Raw genomic sequence first — 21,354 nt, 5'->3', positions numbered from 1 at the left:
ATTTATTTAGAACCAGTGTCTATTCTTTTAAAGGGCTTTTTTTAGCTATACTGATGTGAATTTTTTGTTTCAAGGAAGCTCTCTGTGCCCATCATGGGGCTTGTACTCCCCACCACCCCTGAGATCCAGAGTCACATGCTCTACCACCTGACCCCAGGTGCCCCTATACTGATGTGAATTCACAGCACAATAGAATAAAATGTAGCAGGTAGTTTTATTTTATATAAAAGCTGTGGTAATGATAAATAATCTTGACTTGTTTGTATAGTAGTTAGCTACTCATGTCTAATGATTTGCTATTTGAACTACAGAGATGTTCAAAGTCCAGCAGTATCCTGCTGCTAAACTCCAATGAGTACATGACCTTCTTATGAAAGCATGACAGTTGAGAGTGATACTGGCATGAACCCAGTAAAGGGTGTGTAGACCTGGCATACTTGGCCTGAGTTACAAACTGTTTCTTCCTGCTTTGAGTGCTGTTCAGGTTATGACAGTGGTTCTTACAGGCCTCAATACCGATTATAGTCTAACTTCTTATTTAGCATAAATATGGGTACTTTAGTTGAACTTTACAGATCAAGAAATTTTTGAAGTGACAGAATAGGGACTTTGTGGCTCCTTAAACCCACTCCTTACCACAATAAAAGGGAAAAAAAATTCACTTTTGAGCCTAAAACCTTTCTTATGTGTCACACTTCAAGGTTAACAATGGCTGCTGGCCAACCGTCATTTTACTAAATGTAAAACTGAGTAGCGGCATAAAATAATACCTACCGAGTCAGTAGGGACTTACTTCACAAAAGCCCAGCGATAAATGATCTTTAGATTCTAGGCGAGTGATGAAATGGAACTCTGAATGAATGATGCCTGAGTTTCTTTTTGTAGTATTTTCACTTAAGGAATTTTTTTCAGTAAACCTAAACCAACATTTTAATGCCAAGTAAGTAAATATATACTCGGTTACTCCCACCAATTTTGTTACACAGGTATCAAACTTCAGTCGTTACAAGACAAAAATTTAATGAAAACCGGTCAGTGGATATACAATAATCCACAGGGCTAAAGAGTTACACGGGACTGTATTAGAAATTTAAAATAGATGCTGAAGCAAATGTTACATATTATCATCATCTGATTCATCTTCTTCCTTCAGTGATTCCTGTTAAGAGAAAGATAGTGCTTAAGATCAATTTTTAATATTGTTGTAACAGCCTGAATCTAATTAAGGTTAAATAAGCACATCGCTGAAAAATGAACACTTCGAATAACATACCCAACTAAAGAAAAGGATAATTAAGTTTATCTTGCTCTAACAGTGAACAGACTATATACTCTTGATAGAACACATGGAATGAAAGCATTAAATGTCCTGAAAAACCTTATGTTTTCACACGCAAAATTTTTGGAACCAGGGCAAACATACCCCCATTGAGGATAACCTAGAAAATTTTGATCCTTAGTTCAGTTTGCCTCAAGTATTATTTAATAGAAATCAATCACGTTCCTTTATTATTCAACACTTTCATACCTATAGACAGTTTTGACATGCTGCAGCTTACCTTAGCATACTTCTCTGCCTCTTCCCTTATGTCTTTTGGAACAATTTCATGTCTTCCTTTAGTTACTGCAAATTAAGCCATATAAATGAATTAGAAATGAGGCCTGTGTTGTGATTTGCAATACAATGTATCCAATCCATAGGTAAGATTTATCTAATGTTAAAGTTGTTAATGGTAAAGCAGCCCTATTCATTATAGTTTTTATTCTTTTATTTTTTTAGTTTATTTTAGAGAGAGACAGAGTGCAAGCAGAGGAGGGGCGGAGAGAGAGGGAGACACAGAATCCGAAGCAGGCTCCAGGCCCTGAGCTGTCAGCACAGATTCCGACGCAGGACCCGAGCCAAAGTTGGCACTGAGCCACCCAGGTGCCCCATATTCATTATAGTTTTTAAAAACCCACTGGAAAGAGGCCAACTAACCAGCAGCAGAAGAGGAAATGAAAACTTAGTGATATATTTGGACAACAGAACACTATACAGCAAGGCAAAAGAACAAATACTGTACATAACAAATAATTTACACAAATGGAATGTTGAAAATAAATCAGGGATAAAAGAATATATACTGTGTAATTCCATTTACAGAAAATTGAATGACAGGCAAAACTACCTATGGGAGAAGGCAGAGGACTATAAATTCAGAGAGGCCTAAAGGGTGATCTGGGGAGCTGGTCTATTTGTTGACCAGAGAGAGCACAGTGGTTACATGCATATGTACATGTATGTCATTACCAATTTTTAAAATTAGAAAAAGGCACCCAGTGGTAAATTAGGTTTAGTACAGATGACTTAGAGCAAATAAATGTACAAAAATAACTTACTTTCACCAACCCAGCTTAGCTCTAGTTCAAAAGCTTTATCCTTAACTTCATCGTGTACTATGTAAATTCTAGAACACAAAAAAGTTTAAAATTAACATTTGGTCGTATACAAACATGCACAGTCAGCACAAATTAGATCATCTGTCCCTAATATAACCTCAAAAGAAACATTTCCTCGAATGGGAAAAGGCCAATCGTTACTTTTGCCTTTTCAGGATACTTGTTTATTCCTTTCATTAAGTGATTATTTTTTAAACTAACTTAGTAGTTTGCAGTTATTACTGGTCCCTCCAGTGTGAAGCTTCTTGGCAGGTATCTTTTTAAACCTCTTCTCCATTTTATAAGCACTATATGCCCCTTAACCTGGCCTCCAAACTATAATACATAACAAATTACAACAAACAAGAAGGCACTGTCATACAACGTATTAAAAGTATATCAAAACTTTCTTTACATTTTCCAGCATCTTCACACAGTTTACTTTGGAGGATATTTTTAAAGCCTTGCTATAATATGAGAAAGCATCTTAATTTTCTAGACTAAGTAAAAGATGCATAGTGCTCCATTTTACTAAATGATAAGGGATGAATTTCTTACACAGAACTAATTAGCATCTGCTGTTACACCTAAAAATAAAAAGGTGTGGTAAGGGCTGTTTTCCAGAAGCATTTCTCAGTGAAGGAATGGGAGTTTATCACATTTAAACTGTTGTACAGTTCAGTAAGGATTCTTTATTTTCCAGGCAGTTCTGTCAGGTAGTTCCCAGTGTTCCTCATGTTATTAACTGACAATCACAGAATGGGTTCTGCTTAACTGGGAAGTGGAAGGGTCTCTTGGTAAAAGGGAGGAGGAAGGCAGGTGATGTGGCAGTTGGAAGAGTGGTGACAGGACAAAATTATAAAACATTTCCAATATTTTATTATAGCTATCAGTTTAGAAGAGATTAAGGATGTCATTTAAATATATAATAAAGCCTCTTAGATTTTTTTCCTTGCATGTATTATTAATTATAAAACCTGAGGCACTTGCACAAACTGCTGGCTAGACCATGTTGATGTAGTTCTCGTGTGGAAAAGAAGAGCCGTGAATCCTCTGGAATATTATGTTTATTACTTTTAAGTCTGAAAAGCTGGCTGCAATTCTAGCATTTCATTGGATTTTCTGAAATACCACATGTTTATTATTACATTCTTTGACCTAGAAGAACCGTGAATTCTGAAGCATGCCACTCAGGACTTTGAGGTTACTTACTGCAGTCACATAAGCATTCTATTCTATGTACCTGTAATACTAACCACTTCAGGACTTCTTAAAGCTGTTTTTAAATGTATTGAAATACTGTTTTGTTTTTTTGAGACACAGAAAGCACCCAAGTGGGTAAGGGGCAGAGGAACAGAGACTCTTAAGCAGGCTCCAAGCCCAGCATCGACCCCAAGCAAGGGTCAATCTCACAACCCTGAGATCATGACCTGAGCTAAAATCAAGAGTCAGATGCCACCCAGGTGCACCTACTCTCTTCATCTTCTTAAAAAACTTTCATGATTAACGTATCTTGCCCAAAGAAACAGACTGTATAAATGAGCCAGCTTCGTGGTTCATGTGTAGAAATAATTAATTTAGCTATAAAACCTAAAATAAAATTTGTAAGCTAAGATGCCTATTACTGGGACCTCTGAGATTTGAAAGGGTAGGAGCTATCAAATGAAGTGCTTACAGGTCCGTTGTATCCTCCTCCTCGTGAATTCTGTCACCTAATAAGAGTTTTATCTTAAAGCTATTTTTCCCCATCCCATTTGCTCAATCACGAGGTCTGTTCCGTCACTTGAAATATGGATATTTCTCCGTAATGAGACGTTATTAGAATGTTACATTCACCTTAGGCACTAAATTATTTCCAAACAAAACAGACCTCTAGAATTAATGTATAAGGTAAGATCAAATGAAATACTTGTCAGTGGTAATAAAAATTTCAACTTACATTTTTGCAACTTCTTTAACGACATCACGGCAGGTCATTTCTTTCATCTATAGAAAATATTAAGTTATGAGTCGGGAGAACTTCCCACTTATATAACTATTTTCAGATTCTTTGCACAAATGTTATGAGTACCCATGGTTTTGAACTAGAGTCTCAGACATAAAACCAAAAACATAATACACTGAATTTAAGAATACCAGTCTTACTAGGAAATACAGACCTAATATGTGGGACTAACTACAAAAGCAACTGGCATGGGCTCTTAAAAAAATGAGCACTGGGAGAAGGTGAAGACTGAAATGTGAGCCTTAATTATCATGGTTTGAAAAAGTTACAAAATGAAACAGATTACTGAGGTGATTTGACTACAGACTGAATACCTAATACTATCTTCTGTGTAATAATGTTATTCTACAGAGATGAATGCTGAAGCATTTAGGGATACAGCATCATGATGTCTGTAATTGTTTCAAACAGTTCAGGGAAAAAAAAAAATGGGTGAAAATAACTTTTCAATCTAGATGGAGAGATCTGTTGCACTATTTATCTTTCCTGTTTACATTTTTTTCATGTTAAATTGGGGGGGAAGTAAATGAAAAGAATGCCTATTTCTTTATACTTCTGCCCTTATAGGTTATAATTAGTGAATTGTATCATAATAATAAATACAAACTTAAGTAAACATGGAAAAGCACATTTTAAGTGACAATTATATTCTTATATATGTTCATGAAATTTTTATTTTATGCCATAATATTCTTAGTAAATAACATCAGAAGAACAAGCCAGAGCAATGATGTAGATCATGGGTTGGCAAACTCCTTTATAGAAATAAAGAGCCAAATAGTAAATATTTTAGACTTTATGGTACATAGAGTCTTTGGTCTATGTTCCAACTCTTAAACTCTACTATTGTACTGTGAAAGCAGCCAGTGACTAAACATGACTGTGTCCCAATAAAACTTTAGAAAGCAGACAGTGTGCCATAGTTTACTGACCTCTGATTTTAGAGTGTGTTTTTGTCATTAAGTATACACATGTTCCTCAAAGTGATATTCATTCTTAGCTCAGATTTGTTTATTACAATTTGACCTCAGAAAGACAGGACAGATGACCGCTCTGAACACTGTATTTTCAAATTTCCACGTAACATTCAGGAGAGATGAAAGTAAGGGGGAAAAGAGAAGGTAGGAACTTAGCACCACACCAGGAGGGGTGTGAAAGGACGTGGTCTAAGACTCATGAGGTCTGTTCATAATCAACATATACTATGACTCTAGCCAGTGTTTCACATAGAATTGAGCTAACCTAAAATGACCTCTGAGGTCTTTTTGTCAATTTTACTAAAATACCAAATATAAATTAGGCTTTTGTAGGCCGATAATTTGGCATAAAATTCTAAGCACTCAAAAAATGTTTTCTAGAACCTGACCTGAAGTTGAATGGTTGAGCAAGTTTCCAGTTCAGAATATTAAATATATATGAAATTTTTTTGTCATTTACCACAATACTGATAAAATCCTGTCTTTAATGGAAGTTTCTGATAAATAATAAAGAGTGGATACTGTTTCAATGTTAAGTTGAACAGTTTGACTAAAAGGAAAACCAGGACATTAAAATTTTTTTTTACACTAATAATTTATGGCAGTTTTAACAGGATGGGGTTTAATGCCTTATCTAACTAGGAACAAAGGAAAGAGAAGCACCAGAACACAGACTCTAAAGACTTTCAAAGTTCTCAACCTAAGGGTCACAGAGTTCCATGAATGGACCTCAAGGATTATGAAATTATATGAAAATTTCCATGTGTATTTTTCTGGATTAAGGGGTTTATCATTAGCCATCAAAATTATAAAGGGCTCCATGACACAACTCTGTAATTATCATACATATCTACAGCACATATATCTATACTCTATATATATCGTATCTGTGTCATACCTTATCTGTATACATACAGATATGACCAGCTTTCTTATTCAGCCTATTATGTTCAGAAAGCCCTGCTCAAAACAGGAAACCACACTCTATGTAATCTTAAACAGTTTCATTTGTTGTGATAAAACTTCACTACATGAGGATAATGTCATAGGAAAATTCAAGCATTAAGTATGTATTACCTGAAGCTTTTCTATTTCCGTCTTTGCAGCTTGCCTGGCTTTGCCAATGGCACAACCCCAATAACCCTATTTAAAAAGAACACACACCAAAATATACATATATAGTTTAATTAAATTGCTATACTATTCTAAAATCATTAGTAACAACAACTGTTCCTATTTAAAGGTTAAGAAAGAATGTTAAATGATTTTCAAAAGTAAATATGGAGAAACACAAACACATTCTAATGAACACCAAGCTGAAAAAAAATGTAATTCTAGAATTATCTGGATTATTTGTATTAGAGGCATATACAAAGAAAAACACACAATTCATGAACTCAAGATGTTTTTCAGAGTAGGAATGGAAAAATTCTTAGTATTATGACAAAAAGTTGAAATAATTACAGAGTTCAGTATTCTAAACTTTCAATTTTTATTGAAATTTTTTAAAGGATTCCCATTTATACTTGTGTATCATGACAAAATACAGGTTTTATTTTTATAATTTTTTTTTTAACATTTATTTATTTTTGAGACAAAGGTAGCATGAGCGGGGTAGGGGCAGAGAGAGAGGGAAACACAGAATCTGAAGCAGGCTCCAGGCTCTGAGCTGTCAGCACAGAGCCCAATGCGGGGCTCGAATCTACGAACCATGAGATCATGACCTGAGCCAAAGTCAGACGCTTAACTGAGCCACCCAGGCACCTATAGTCTTTTTTTTTTTTGAATTTTTAAAAACCATAAATACCTCAGAAGAGAGATAAAGTAATTAAAGATGCAAGAAATGACATTTAAATTTTTTTTTTTTTTTTTTTTTTTTTTTAAGTTTATTTAGGGGCACCTGGGTGGCTCAGTCAGGTAAGCATCAGACTTCAGCTCAGGTCATGACCTTGCAGTTTGTGGGTTTAAGCCCCGCATCAGGCTGGGCTCACTGCTGTTCAGCGCGGGGCCCACATCGGATCCTCTGTCCGCTTTCTCTCTGTCCCTGCCCAGCTGACATGTGCTCTCTCCCAAAAAAAAAAAAAAAAAAAAAAGTTAAAATTTGTATTTACTTTTGAGAGAGAGTACAAGTAGGGAAGGGGCAGAGAGAGAGGGAAGCCCAAAGTAGGCTCCACACCACCAAAGCTCACTAACAGATCATGAGCTGAAATCAAGAGTTGGACACTTAACTGCACCAGACTCCCCTAAAATCCTTTTTTTTAAGGGAAGGTATTAGTATTGGTTTTAAGACTTGCTAATATTTGTCACGATAAAGGAAAATACCACATATTCAGATTTTTAGGTTCACTATTTAGTTTCTATGAACAGCATATTGAAAGCCATAAATCAGGGCACTTAAGTGGCTTGGTCAGCTAAGCCTCTGACTTCAACTCAGGTCATGATCTCATGGTTTGTGAGTTTGAGCCCCATGTCAGGCTCTGTGCTGACAGCTCAGAGCCTAGAGCCTGCTTCAGATTCGATGTCTCCCTCTCTGCTCCTCTCCTACTCACACACACACACTCGCTCTCTCGCTCTCTCTCTCTCTCAAAAATATTTTAAAAAATTCTTTTTAAGCCATAAATCCTTCCTTTGCCTCATATCCACAGGTTGTTATTAATGATAAACAAGAAATGGTTACTTTCCTTGAATTTTAAAAGAAACTTCATGTAATCCAAATATATGACTTACATGCTAATGAGATACTATTAAACTAGAAATAGAAATTCATGATTCAAAATTACTCACATATGAAACTCCTGATGGGTCAATCATGTAGAGCTGTGCACCATCATTCACACTGTAAGACCCTAACATGAAACTGCATGAAAGTAAGTTAGGTTTAAACCATAGTTCTTAAAATACCATAAAAATACAATAAAAACAATTATACTTTCTAAGATAAACTAGTAATATACATATAAGTCCTAATAAACACTTTGATGAGGTAGTTTCAATAAAAACTAGTATATACTTGGAATTGTTCAAAATTTGTGTGGCTTTGGTTAGTATTAAACTTACTGATGAAACTGATCTGAGAAGACAGCAGTGTAGACAAAGAAGTAATGACAGGTGAAAACTAAGGAGAAGACCCAATAGGTAAAGGAATAAACATGAAAAAGCCAAGATAACAAAACTAATGGGAATACATTCAGTCTGCCTCAAACTCTTGTTCCATCCTTTATTCTTTCTTGGTTATTTCCCCAATATTCCTCCAGTTATTTTTCTACAATAATCCAGACTGATTTAATCTGTTTTTATATGTGACAAAATCAGGCCATTAAATAATCATGATATTAGTGATTTTCTGAAATTGTGATTTAGTTTGCCTTAAAAGGAGAAAAGAAACCAGCCTCATCTTAAGTATCACTTCCTATACAGACTACTATGACAGCCAACTGTCCAATTCCCACCCCTACAATCCTTTCCTTCCATCTTCCGTGAGACTTCTCTCTCAGAATATAGAACTGATTATCATAACCCTTCAACGTTTCCTTGTAGGGAACATAGACTTCTGTATGATCTTGCCCGTTCTTACATCTTCAGTATCCTTCCACATACCAAGTATACTTGACTACCTCTACATTACCTGAAATGCCCATGTAATTTCATACTAGTCCCTTTGAATGAAATATTCTTAACCATTCCACCTATATTTCACATTCTTTTCCTTGCCATCTCTTCATGAAAGTGTCCTTTCCCTAACTGATGCCCCACTATAGTCAGTGCATTTCTTCATCATATCACCTATAAAATTGTATCAATGATAACTTACTCATCTTTGTGTCCTACCCCCTCCTACATCTACGACTGACTCATAGTATATGCTCAATAAATATTTGCTGAAAAGTTCTCTCCGCTATTTTTACTTGCTTAAAAATAGAGAAACGAATTCAGAGTGCTGTTCAAAGGTTTAATAAAAGTTGAAAGGTATTGAAAGCAAAGGGTTTCAATGTAATTTAAGTGAGAACCTGAAGAACAACTAATATTAAAAATGTCCACAGGCCTATCTTATGGCTAGAATAAAGCTCAGGTTTTCTCTAACATCTGTCCTCAGTAATTTAAATATGACTGATTATAAGCAACTCAAAGGTAGGACTACAGCTAATAAACTTTCTTTCTACAACATTTTAACAGTGGAAGCAGTCGGATGTTAGTAAATGTTTTACCATGATCAAACAGAAATGTTTATTTTTTTTAAGTTATAAACTAAACAAGTCTTTTTAGGAAAATCTAGAGTCATGACAGGTCTCTGAGCCCTATTTAAATATTTACATGTATTCCAAATCTCAATACAATTGAATCTCAGCTTTCCTCTCAGAATAAAAACACCAGCAGTTCATCTTAACCGAAATAAAAAATTGTGACTGAGAACTGTGAAAGGCAATTTTGTATGGACTCACTCTCGATTGCTAAAAAAAACTCCCAATTAAGAGCATTGAACCTAACCGCTTAAAGTGTATCAGATGGAAGTTAATAAGAAAACTGAAGTGTTAGTTTAGTTGGCTACCCTAATAATGACAACAGAGGATGTAGTTAAAATCAGTTTGTTGCTTCCTGAGAATGTTGGGGTCTGACACCAGAGAATTTTTTTTTAATTTTATTGAGAAATAATTAACATGCAGCACTATACAGCGTATAGCATGATGGTTTGATTTACACATATTGTGAGATGATTACGACAGGTTTAGGAACATCCATCATCTCAAAAAGATACAATGAAGAGAAAAAAATTTTCTCCTTGTGATGAAAATTCTTAGAATGTACTCTCAACAACCTTGCCATATATCACATAGTAGTGTTAACTCCAGTCATCATAATGTACACTACATCCCTAGCATTTATCTATCTTAGAGCCTTTTACCTTTTGACCAGAGAATTTCTCCAGAGAATTTATTATAATCAGATTAAAGTTCTTACTATCAGTTCTGTGTTTTCTCGTCACTTCAAGTTTGTAGTCTTTTTCACAATTCAAAGTTTTTATTTTGATGTACAGTTTTATTTGATCACTGTCCTAATACTTCTTGGTCATAGCTCATTTTTAAGGGTATAAAAAAAAAAAGGCTAAGATACCAGGGCAAACAGATACCTATAGTCCAGATCTGACTATGTCACAAAATTTCATACCTGCAGCCAAAAGGTCTAACAGCACTGTAGAGTGTATATGCATGTACATACATGGCCACTCTGTCTGCAAGATGCTATAAGGGAGAAAAACAGAAGAGCTTATCAGTAAATTTCTATTACTGTTCAAAAGGTTCCTCAACATATTAGCAACTTAACTTTTTTTTTTATGTTTATTATTTGAGAGAGAGAGAGAAAGACAGACAGACAGAACAAGCAGGGGAGGGGCAGAGAGGGACACACAGAATCAGAAGCTGGCTCCGGGCTCTGAGCTGGCAGCACAGAGCCCAACGCGGGGCTTGAACCCACAGACTGCGAGATCACGACCTGAGCCGAAGTCGGCTGCTTAACCAACTGAGCCACCCAGGCATCCTTCAACTTACTTTTAAAGGAATGTTATAGCCAAAATTAGATCTGAAGTTGGAAGCTTCTTCTCTTGCAATGTCTGCTAAAGATCGCGCATCTGCCAGCAAACCTGCTACTGCCTGAAAGAAAGTAGGTACCAATTTACTAAATAAATACCTTCCTATCACAAACCAAGGAAAGTGTGTAATTACTGTAGGCTTACTTAATATTTTAACAAGCATCACCATTAGAAACCATTTGGCTTAAAGGTCTTTATAAGGCACTCTGGCATTTTGATGGGATGGGATGAAAAAAGAAGTATGGAATTATAGTTCAGAAATCTACCAAGTGTGACTTCATTGTTTTGTTCAATGACATTCACAAGCAGTATTTCTGTAATTAATCCTCCATGTCTCCCAATTTACCAGTTCACTCTAAATAAGCAACAAGAATAAAACTATTGATCAGGACTGATCTCTATTTAAAGCAGTTCTATGTCAAGTTACTAAAAGTTTGGGTCTAAAAGCCCAACCTCAAATCTTTTTCAGCTTATTGACTAATATATTGCAAGGACAAACCAAAACATGACAAACCACACATCTTCCAAGACTGGTTAACTGCAGTTACCAAACCATGTGCTGAGTGAGATATGCTGGGGGCACTATAGTGAATTCAGTTGTGCAACGTTTGGAATTTGGGGGGGGATACAGATGTTGAAGTAGCTCAGTTTCAACATTAGATCATATATACTCCTTTTTTTTTTTTTTAAATGTTTATTTTTGAGAGAGAGAGACAGAGTGCAAGTTGGGGAGGGGCAGAGAGAGAGGGAGACACAGGATCTGAAGCAGGCTCCAGGCTCTGAGCTGCCAGCACAGAGTCCGACATGGGACTCGAACTCTTGAACCATGAGACGAGATCATGACCTGAGCTGAAGTCGGACACTTAACCGGTTGACTGAGCCACCCAGGCGCCCTGAGATCATTCATATTCCTTTCAATGCCATCATACTGTTGAGCACCTGGGTTGTTGTGATAAAAAATAAGTATCATACAAAAATCCATTTGGAACAGGAAACGGGGGGGTGAGGGGAGTGCAGTTTAAACTTAAAAGTTTAAGAAGTTGTGCAGTGCATGTTAGTCATTGTTATTCTTTAAAAATAAAAATATTTTTCTAAAAAAAATAATATTTTTAATTGTATGTGTATTTTTTCTTTTACGGTTATTAAATTTTGGGGACATAAACACTAAGTTGTTTGTAACTAAATGCATAATCAGAACCACTGGGTGGTTCTTTTGGTGTAGGTACAAAAAAAATTACTGAAACTCTTAGTACTAGGAACCAAGAAGTCCAGGAATTGCCAGCTTATTTACAGAATTTAAAAGTAAGTGATATCAAAATAATAGCCACTTTTCTACTGCTACCTACTAATAGTAGTAATGATGAAAATTCCTAAAACATAGCACTCATTTCATGCTAAGCATTTTATTTAATTTTAACATTGTAACAACTGTTAGGAGGTAAGTATTACTACTGCCCTACTTTTGCAGGTGAGGAAACTGTTTAGAAGAATTTCCCCAAGGTTACTCAGCCAGTAAGTTTCCCCATTTAAAGAGTCTTCTGTTGCTTTGGAGAAGGCCTACTGTGAAGTCCAATAATTCTTAAACCCCTGAAGATAACTGCGGAGATGAAACATTAATCCTTTATTGTCTCCAACCCTCTTCAACATGTAATGTTTTGCCAATTTCCAGCTATAAGGAATGCCATCAGTTTCCTGGCTTTAAATTAACAAATGAGACAAATTTTAAAGTTCTAGGGCAACGTTTTCCCATCACTACCTTTAAGCACACACAACTTTTTTCAAAACGCACCTACCTAAATTTTTCTTCTACTAAAAAGAATGTATAATTCACTAGTTTCTTCCTATCAGCTAGGTTACAATCTGGGAAGTTACATCAAAACATACCAGTTTCATATTGTATGTCAACTATACCCAAATTTTAAGAATAAATAAATATAGAGGTCCAAATGACAGAAGAAAAACCATTACCAGTTTCGCTGGCATAATAAATTTGGGAGAAAAAACATGTCCAGAAAAAATAATCATTGAAGAAGCAAAAAAATCTATAGCTTTATAGTTTACCAGCTACATTTTACACCTTCATTGGTGATCTACGCTGCCAAGATCTGTTTTCTACACATACTTCCCACCCTTTTTGTGTTTGTAACACCTATCATTTAGAAATACCAAAGGTAACCGCAGTATGAGTGGGTCCTATAGGATCTCACCCTGCAGAATGGACTCTGGAGTAACATGTAGGCCAGGCAGACCCAAGTTTGAATCCCAGATTTCTTCTTTACCAGCTGTGTTTTCTTATCTATAAAAATGGGGGGGCGCCTGGGTGGCTCAGTCGGTTAAGCGTCCGACTTCAGCTCAGGTCACGATCTCGCGGTCCGCGAGTTCAAGCCCCGCGTCGGGCTCTGGGCTGATGGCTCAGAGCCTGGAGCCTGCTTCCGATTCTGTGTTTCCCTCTCTCTCTGCCCCTCCCCCGTTCATGCTGTGTCTCTGTCTCAAAAATAAATAAACGTTAAAAAAAAAAAATTTTTTTTTTTAAATAAAAATGGGATTAATATTACTTTCACTGGGATATCAGACACAGGAAATTTATGTAAAAGAGGTTCTAGCACAGTATCTGGCACACACATGTTCTCTTTTCTTCCTTGCCTTTTCAGTAACCAAGGTTAGAATCAGTCCTTTGCAAAAAAAAAAAAAAAAAAAAGAATCAGTCCTTTGCTTTTTTTGCTTTTACAGTCTGACATCTACATAGAATGACTTCAGTATATACCAATAATGTATTTATGGCTTTACTTGCAATTATGCAGAGCAGTAACTAAATATAGCTGCAAGAAATAAAACAGTGTTTATTCCTTTCATTAAACATCGTTTCTTGGTGCTCCATTTTACTACAATACAAAGAGATACAAAAAGCTAAAAATTCTATGCCTCTTAAGCTTATACTTTCATTGGTGATCTACACTGCCAAGATCGCCTTTCTACACATACTTTCCACCTTTCTCCCCTCATTTTCTTAAAGCAATTTTTCAAATATATCTCCAATCAGGTTATAAGAACACTATTCTTTTGGACAGTGAACTATTCACAAGCCAGTATCAGTAATCACTCTGTGATTACTTCGGTGGCTGCTCTCTGATTGGTTTCTGCCTCAGTTCTGACTAATAAATGAGTTCTTATAATCACAGTTTAACATATTACGGTTACTTCACAAGAAAGAAATTGGACAAGGCAAAAAGGAACATTTTAAAATGTGACCTACCATTCCAACATGCCGATCAACATTAAAAAGTCGTTTGTTGGAACCTTCTTCATAAAGTTTAGAAAGGACTAACTTTTCTACCCCAAAGACAACGCCATCTTTACATCTGATTCCAATAGCTGTACTGGAACAAGTAGAAAAAAATCAATTTTTTTAACTGAAAATAAAAGGAACTTCATAAACTTTAAGCTTAAAAAAAAAACATAAAAATAGGTAACATTTTTTAAAGCATGCTAAATTTAAATTTAAAACAAATACATTTGAAAACGAGAAGAGGACAACCTGAAGTGTGATAAATTAGCTCCATGTAAATGTACATCATGAGATGACCAAAAAAATCTAGCATATCATGACATAAAAAGATATTAATACTTGTGAGAAAAGATGCCAACAAAATAGTACAAAATGGCAGTGTCTGACATATGATAATACACTATAATAAATGTTGACTTAGCTCATGTCCATTAAAAATGGTACATAAAAATGCATAGAAAAGACAGGTTATATACAAACCAAAAAGTAAACAGTGACTAAGTGGAAAAATTAGAGTTCTTTTCTTTTGCTCATTTGCTTCTTTTGCAACAACCAGTGCTTATAAAACTATATCAAACAATATACATTTTAGACAACTGCTGAAAACAAAATGGATCTTAATCTCTTAAGTAAAATGTGGAGAAATTATATGCTACCACTTCGAGATGAAAATATATCATTAACTCTGTTCTTCTAGTTCTTTTTTAATTTTTTTTTTTTAACACTTATTCATTTTTGAGAGACAGAGACAGAGTGGTAGAGGGGCAAAGAGAGAGGGAGACACAGAACCCAAAGAAGACTCCAGGCTCTGAGCTGTCAGCACAGAGTCTGATGCGGGGCTCGAACTCACTGACTGCGAGATCATGACCTGAACTGAAGTTGACACCTAATCGACTGAGCCACCCAAGCGCCCCTTTTTAAAAAATTTTTTTAATGTTTGTTTATTTTTGAGAGTGAGAAAGAGAGAGAGAGAGGAAGAGGGAGGGGCAGAGAGAGAGGGAGACATAACGTGAAGCAGGTCACAAATGGCAAGTTCATGAGCTGAGCAGAAGCTGGACGTTTAACCAACTGAGCCACACTGGCACCCCTTCTAATCCTTTTAATAAAAAGGGAATTCTGATGAAAACAAAACAGATAAATGAACAGAGCCACACACAAATTATACAAAAAATTTCAGACACTCCTCTCACATATCAGGTATCTTCAATGGTTCCCCTTTTGAGTTTAAACTCCTTGGTCCAGCTTTCAATCCTGAGAATCTACAAAGCCCATCTAGCTTATTAAATTTCCTATTATAAATCCCACACACTACTGAATTCAACTTCACTATCTTCCCTCAAACACCTTATGTTCATTTTTGCTTTTATGTGGTACTAGCAAAAAGTATTTACATGTGGACTTTACTAAAATTCTGCAAACAGGGGCACGTGGGTGGCTCAGTAGGTTAAGTATCCAACTCTTGATTTTGGCTCATGAGATAGAGCCCTGCATCTGGCTCTGCTGACAGCACAGCCCTGCTTGGGATTTTCTCTCTCCCTCTCTCTCCCTGCCCCTCCCCTGCTCTCTCAAAATAAATACACTTAAAAAAAAATAAGAGTAAAATAAAATTCTGGAAACACTTCCCTACTCCACCTCTAACCCAAAAGATTTCATTATATAAATGAAAAAATTTGGCTCAAACACCAACACTATTTGTTTACCAGGCAAAAAAAAGTCCTTCAAGAGGACTTTTTAAGAGAATGAGACATTATTAAATAAATTATTTTCAAAAAGTCTTTTAATTCATCCCAAAGCTGCTTTAGATTCCAAGATACAATGATCATGTAAGTATAACTGACTGCAAAATCTCTTCAATAAAGGACTCATAAAATGTGTCAACAAGCTAATAGTTCAACCAAGATATTACAATGGTACCAAGGAATCATTTTGGCACATTAAACCAAACAATAAAAGACAGAGTGAAGGAAATGAGTCCAACAAGAAGATATCTTAGTGAGTCCCACACCTTTTGGGGTGTGGCAGCAGAAAAGAATTAAAAGAAAAAAAAAATCCTGCTGGATGTGATGAACTGCATAGGACACTTCAAACACAAGGAAATAAAAGATAGAATGACAGGGGCGCCTGGGTGTCTCAGTTGATTACGCATCTGATTCTTGATTTCAGCTCAGATCATAATTTCACAATTCATAGCCCCATGTCGAGCTCAGCATAGAGCCTGCTTGAGATTCTTCCTCTCCCTCTTCCGTTCTCCCACTTGCACTCTCTCTCTCAAAATTTAAAAAAAGATAAAATGACAAAGTAACAAACCTAACAGCCAAGCAAACAATGCTATAAATCAAGAATTTTAAAAAGGAAAATGTGCTGGCAAAGATGATAAAGGAATTTGGTTATATACACTACATGTGAGACATGGTGGAATGTCTAAGTGGATAACCTTGGAACCAACGGGAAATATAGGACTGAGGCTCATGGAAAGATCTGACCTAAAAAGAGACCCGGAAATGACCAGTAAGTTGAGATTATTTTAGGGCACTTATTATTTTGTACCAAAGTAACATAAAAAGCCTAATTACCAAAAATATGGAAAAGGAGATACTTGATACCTGATTAAAACATGCTAAATTTCAAGTAAAACAATGTTTCTTACCTACTATTTTCCACAGCTTTCATAGCATATTCAACTTGAAAAACTCTTCCATCAGGAGAGAATGTAGAGGCTGACAGGTCATACTGGGAAGAAAAAGGTAACAATAAGCTTAAATTATGCATCTTTCGCAATAATAACCTTATCATCTTTATTTCTAAATGGCTTACACATCAGAAAGATGAGGGGAAGGAAGGAGTGTTAAATCTCAAAGATTTTGCTTTGAAGAGGAAAAGGCAGCATGTCAGAGCGGCAAAAGCAACTAAGAGAAAAGCTAGTTTAGATTTCTGCTACTGAAAAGCAACAGATACAAGTCCAAGGTAAAGTCAGATGTTCTCCACACTGAACAAAGTTCATTTTTGTACAAAATGGACATGATCTGGGCTCCAGATCACCACAATAAAGTGAGTAAAATAAACTTTTTGGATTCCCAGTGTATATTAAAGTTATGTTTACACTATACTGTAGTCTACTCAGTGTGCAGGAGCATTATGTCTGAGCTGTGAGTTGTAGTCACTGATCACATATCACCATAACAAACTTAGGAGTAATGAAAAGGTTTGAAATATTGCAAGAATTACCAAAATGTGACACAGAGACATGAGGTGAACAAATGCTGTTGGAAAAATGGCAGCAACAGACTTGCTCAAAACACAAAATGGCACCAACAGACCTGCTCGAAACACAGTTGCTACAAACCTGCAATTTGTTAAAAAGAAAAAAAAATGCAATCTGTGAAGTGTGTGCCTGTACTATGGTATGGTAGAATCAGAACTGTTGTCAGAACAGGTTAATTCATTGCTGTGGCACTAACAAACTGAAAGACCTTAGGGAAAAAAATACAGCATTTGAACATTTAATAAACATCTATTATATATAGTCACTATAAGAAATTACAAAGAATTGGGGCACCTGGGTGGCTCAGTCAGTTGTATGTCTGACTTTGGCTCAGGTCTTATCTTTCTGTCCGTGAGTTCGAGCCCCACATCGGGCTCACTACTGTCAGCACAGAGCCCACTTCGGATATTTTGTCTCCTTCTCTCTCTGCCCCTCCCCTGCTCATATTCTCTCTCTCAAAAATAAATAACACATTTAAAAAGAAAAAAAAGCAATTACAAAGAATACTCACTTTTTTTAAATGTTTATTTATTTTGAGAGAGAGAACGAGCAGTGGAGGGGCAGAGAGAGGGGGAGAGAATCCCAAGCAGGCTCCAAGGAGTCAGCACAAAGCCCCATGAGGGGCTCGAACTCACGAACTGTGACATCATGACCTGACCTGAAATCAAGAGTCGGAGCTTAACCTACTGAGCCACCCAGCAGGCGCCCCTACTCATTCTTTTTTTTTTTTTTTTTTTTTTTGAGAAAGAGAGAAAGAGTATATGTATGTGGGGGAGAGAGGCAGAGGGGGAGAAAGAGAGAATTTTAAGCAGACTCCACGCTCAGCACAGAGCCTGATTCAGGGCTTAAACCCACGACCCTGGGATCATGACCCGAGCTGAAATCAAGAGTTGAGGGCTCAATCTACTAAGCCACCCAGGAGCCCCAAAGGATACTCATTCTTGAAGTCTTTCATTTACAAATGAGACCACACACAAATCTATGTGCTGGAAATACAGCAGTAAACTAGAAAAAAGATTATGATGAAAATAAGACAGGGTGAAGAGACAATCTGAGAGCCTAGTACAGACTACCTGATCAGGGAAGGCCTTGCTAGAACATATGTATATTTAGCTATTTAGGCACAGCCAGACCTAAATGACAAGTAACTAGCCATTTAGGATATGGAGGAGCCATTGTGTCCTTTGGCATAAAAATCTTAGGGTAGAAATAAGGGTAGCACAATGTGGGAAAAGAAATAGGCCACTGCGTCTTGAGCACTAAGTGGTGGAGAGAAGAATAAATCATATCAGAGGCATGTAAAGGCCAAACTATTTTGAGTCTCCTAAGGCTGATGTACGAAGTTTTTATCTTACTCTAAATGCAACAGGAAGTCACTGGAGTTGAAGCAGGGGTGGAAGGAGTGATACGGTCTCATTTTTTTAAAACTTCATCTGGAACATGAACTATAGAGAGAAGAAGGATGGAAGCAGAGATCAAGTATTCCAAAGGTGGTGGCTTAGACTAAGGGAAAAGAGATGAAAGACTATATTTGTGAGGGCAAAGTAAAAAACAAAAACAAAAAAAAAAAACCACCTTGCTAATGGATTGGCTCTAGGAGAAAAATTAAACTTGACGGGTGCCTGGGTGGCTCAGTAGTCGAAGTGTCCGACTGGATTTCAGCTCAGGTCATGATCTTGAAGATAGTGAGATCGAGCCCTACCCACCTCAGGCTCTGTGTCATCGGCTTCTCTCTCTCTCAAAAATAAATAAACACTTAAAAAAATAATAAAAATAAATTAACTTGAATCATAGACTTTTTTCACTTGACAACTAGACTGGACCATTCACTGGGCTGAAGATTGTAGGAGATGCAAAATGTAGGGGAGAGGGAAACCCAGAGCTCTACTTTGGACATGCAGTTTGAAATGCTTATTAAACAATCAAGTGGAGGGACGCCTGGATGGCTCGGTCAGTTAGGCGCCTGACTTCGGCTCAGGTCATGATCTCACAGCTCGTGAGTGCGAGCCCCGCGTGGGGCTCTGTGCTGACAGCTCAAAGCCTGGAGCCTGCTTCTCATTCTGTATCTCCCTCTCTCTCTGCCCCTCCCCCACTTGTGCTCTGTCTCTCTCAAAAATGAGTAAATGTAAAAAAAAAAAAAATTAAAAACAATCAAGCGGAGAGAAATGTCAAGTAGGTCTTCATACCTGGAGTTCTTGGAAAAAGCAAAGACCAAAGTGGTCTTCACTTCAACAGTGGTGCTTCCTGATCTATTAAACCAAGATCCTTAACTCTACTATCGTAATACCAAAATATCTCACATGTTTATATTTACCAAGTATTTTTTAAAGGGCTTTCAGAACAAAACACTACTAATTGAAGGTAATAGTAATGTAGTGGCGAAGTCAATTTGCTACACCATGCATAACTGAGCATCTACTAATCTAAAACCGTTGTCATAACTTTAGTATCTCATAACTGAATGGATTAAATCATTCCAATTATCAAACTAGGAAAACCCAGTACCTGGGCTTAATGCGGAGTATCAAAATCTTGTGAACACTGGGAAGTGATGAACTTAGACACCCATTAGTCTATGCCTGTAGTGCACACAACGAATAAATACTTCTAAATAAAAACTAGATTATCTATACGGAGAAATACATAAAATGAATAAGCAAAAGGCTGCATATGTGCGGTACGTTTAACACAGGAAAGTAGTAAACTGACCAAGTTAACAAGTCCAACTCCAAAATCCTCAAGTCTGTTAACAGAAGCGGTTAAGCCCCTAGCTAATAATTTAAATGTTTACCGTACCGATACCTCAAAGTGACGTTAAGTAATTCGTACAGGAAAAGCTAGGACAAAGGGAAAACTTTTGTAAAGCGTTCTTCAGATTTCACTTTTGAGACAATGTTTCTATCAACTCTGCCCCAACAGGGGTTCCAGGGACTCCTGCAAAGCGGACGGTCAGTACACTCGAAGGCAAACATGGGGAAGGCCCAGTGAGTCAGCAGCACCCTGGGAACTGCAAAGGCGGTCCATGGAAAGCTGCGTCCAGACCTTGGAATCTAAAGCCGCCTTGCCTCGGCGGTTCTCATGAAGCTGTCTCCCAAACGCTTCACACCCTATTACAGGCTCCACGAGTTTCCACTTTCGGTTTCCCTAAGCGGCCAAAGAAAGTGACTCAGCAATCCAAAGCGGCTCCCAATCACACTGCTGCGCCGCCCAGCCCGCCACACCTGCGCTGAAGAGCTTCAGGTCACGGTCACCCTAAATGAGGGGCCTACAAATTAGCAGGAAAGAATGCTGGGCACCAGACAAGTGGAAGCGGCCCACCTGGCCGAAGGCAGTCCCGGCGCACGCCGTGGCGGCGCACCCCAAGCGGTGTGTCCAAGTTCCCTTCAACGCTAATCTGTTGGCTACTCCATTAGGCCAAGAGGTTATAAACTCACCCCAGTGCCGATTGAGCTCATCGTGCAGAAACCTCCGGGACACGGAGGGCTTCAAGGCCTAAAACGCTCCCCCAATACCGCAGCCCGCAGACTAGTAACAGGCTCTCTCATTGGCTGCTCTTTCAACCAATAGCCTTGTCCTCTGTGGCTGGTTCCTCTAACGTCAGCCTGGGAAATAGAGGATTGTGGGAAAAGGAGGGGCTCGGCGGGCGGTGTGCGTGTACGGAAGCAAATGAGGTGGGGGTAAAGGAAGGGAGGCAGCGGGGCTCCTTATTACTCAGTTTCTGTCCCTAGTGTCGTTGAGTCGTTAGGGTCATCGGGTAGTTTGAGGAGCTGCTTCATTCCATTTCCTAGAAATTATTATTTACCTTTAATCTTACCCTCTTTT

The 21,354-nt window shown here is 37.3% G+C and overlaps 1 protein-coding gene across 1 annotated transcript; it reads right to left on the bottom strand.

Annotated features, from left to right (window-relative positions):
• Positions 1–1,003: 1,003 nt before the first annotated feature.
• On the bottom strand, positions 1,004–21,098 carry PSMA3 (proteasome 20S subunit alpha 3). The gene is made up of 11 exons (XM_058739180.1): positions 20,967–21,098; positions 16,918–17,000; positions 14,238–14,361; positions 10,944–11,045; positions 10,564–10,637; positions 8,185–8,257; positions 6,478–6,543; positions 4,358–4,404; positions 2,380–2,447; positions 1,560–1,624; positions 1,004–1,159 (listed from the first exon to the last, which is right to left on the bottom strand). The coding sequence occupies exons 1-11, from the start codon at positions 20,985–20,987 to the stop codon at positions 1,115–1,117; spliced, it is 768 nt and encodes a 255-aa protein (XP_058595163.1). The 5' UTR covers positions 20,988–21,098; the 3' UTR covers positions 1,004–1,114.
• Between the last annotated feature and the right edge of the window lie 256 nt (positions 21,099–21,354).

The sequence above is a fragment of the Neofelis nebulosa genome, chromosome 7 (genome assembly GCF_028018385.1).
Source record: "Neofelis nebulosa isolate mNeoNeb1 chromosome 7, mNeoNeb1.pri, whole genome shotgun sequence".
NCBI classification, from domain to species: domain Eukaryota; kingdom Metazoa; phylum Chordata; class Mammalia; order Carnivora; family Felidae; genus Neofelis; species Neofelis nebulosa.
This window is presented reverse-complemented; position numbering and strand designations above follow the sequence as displayed.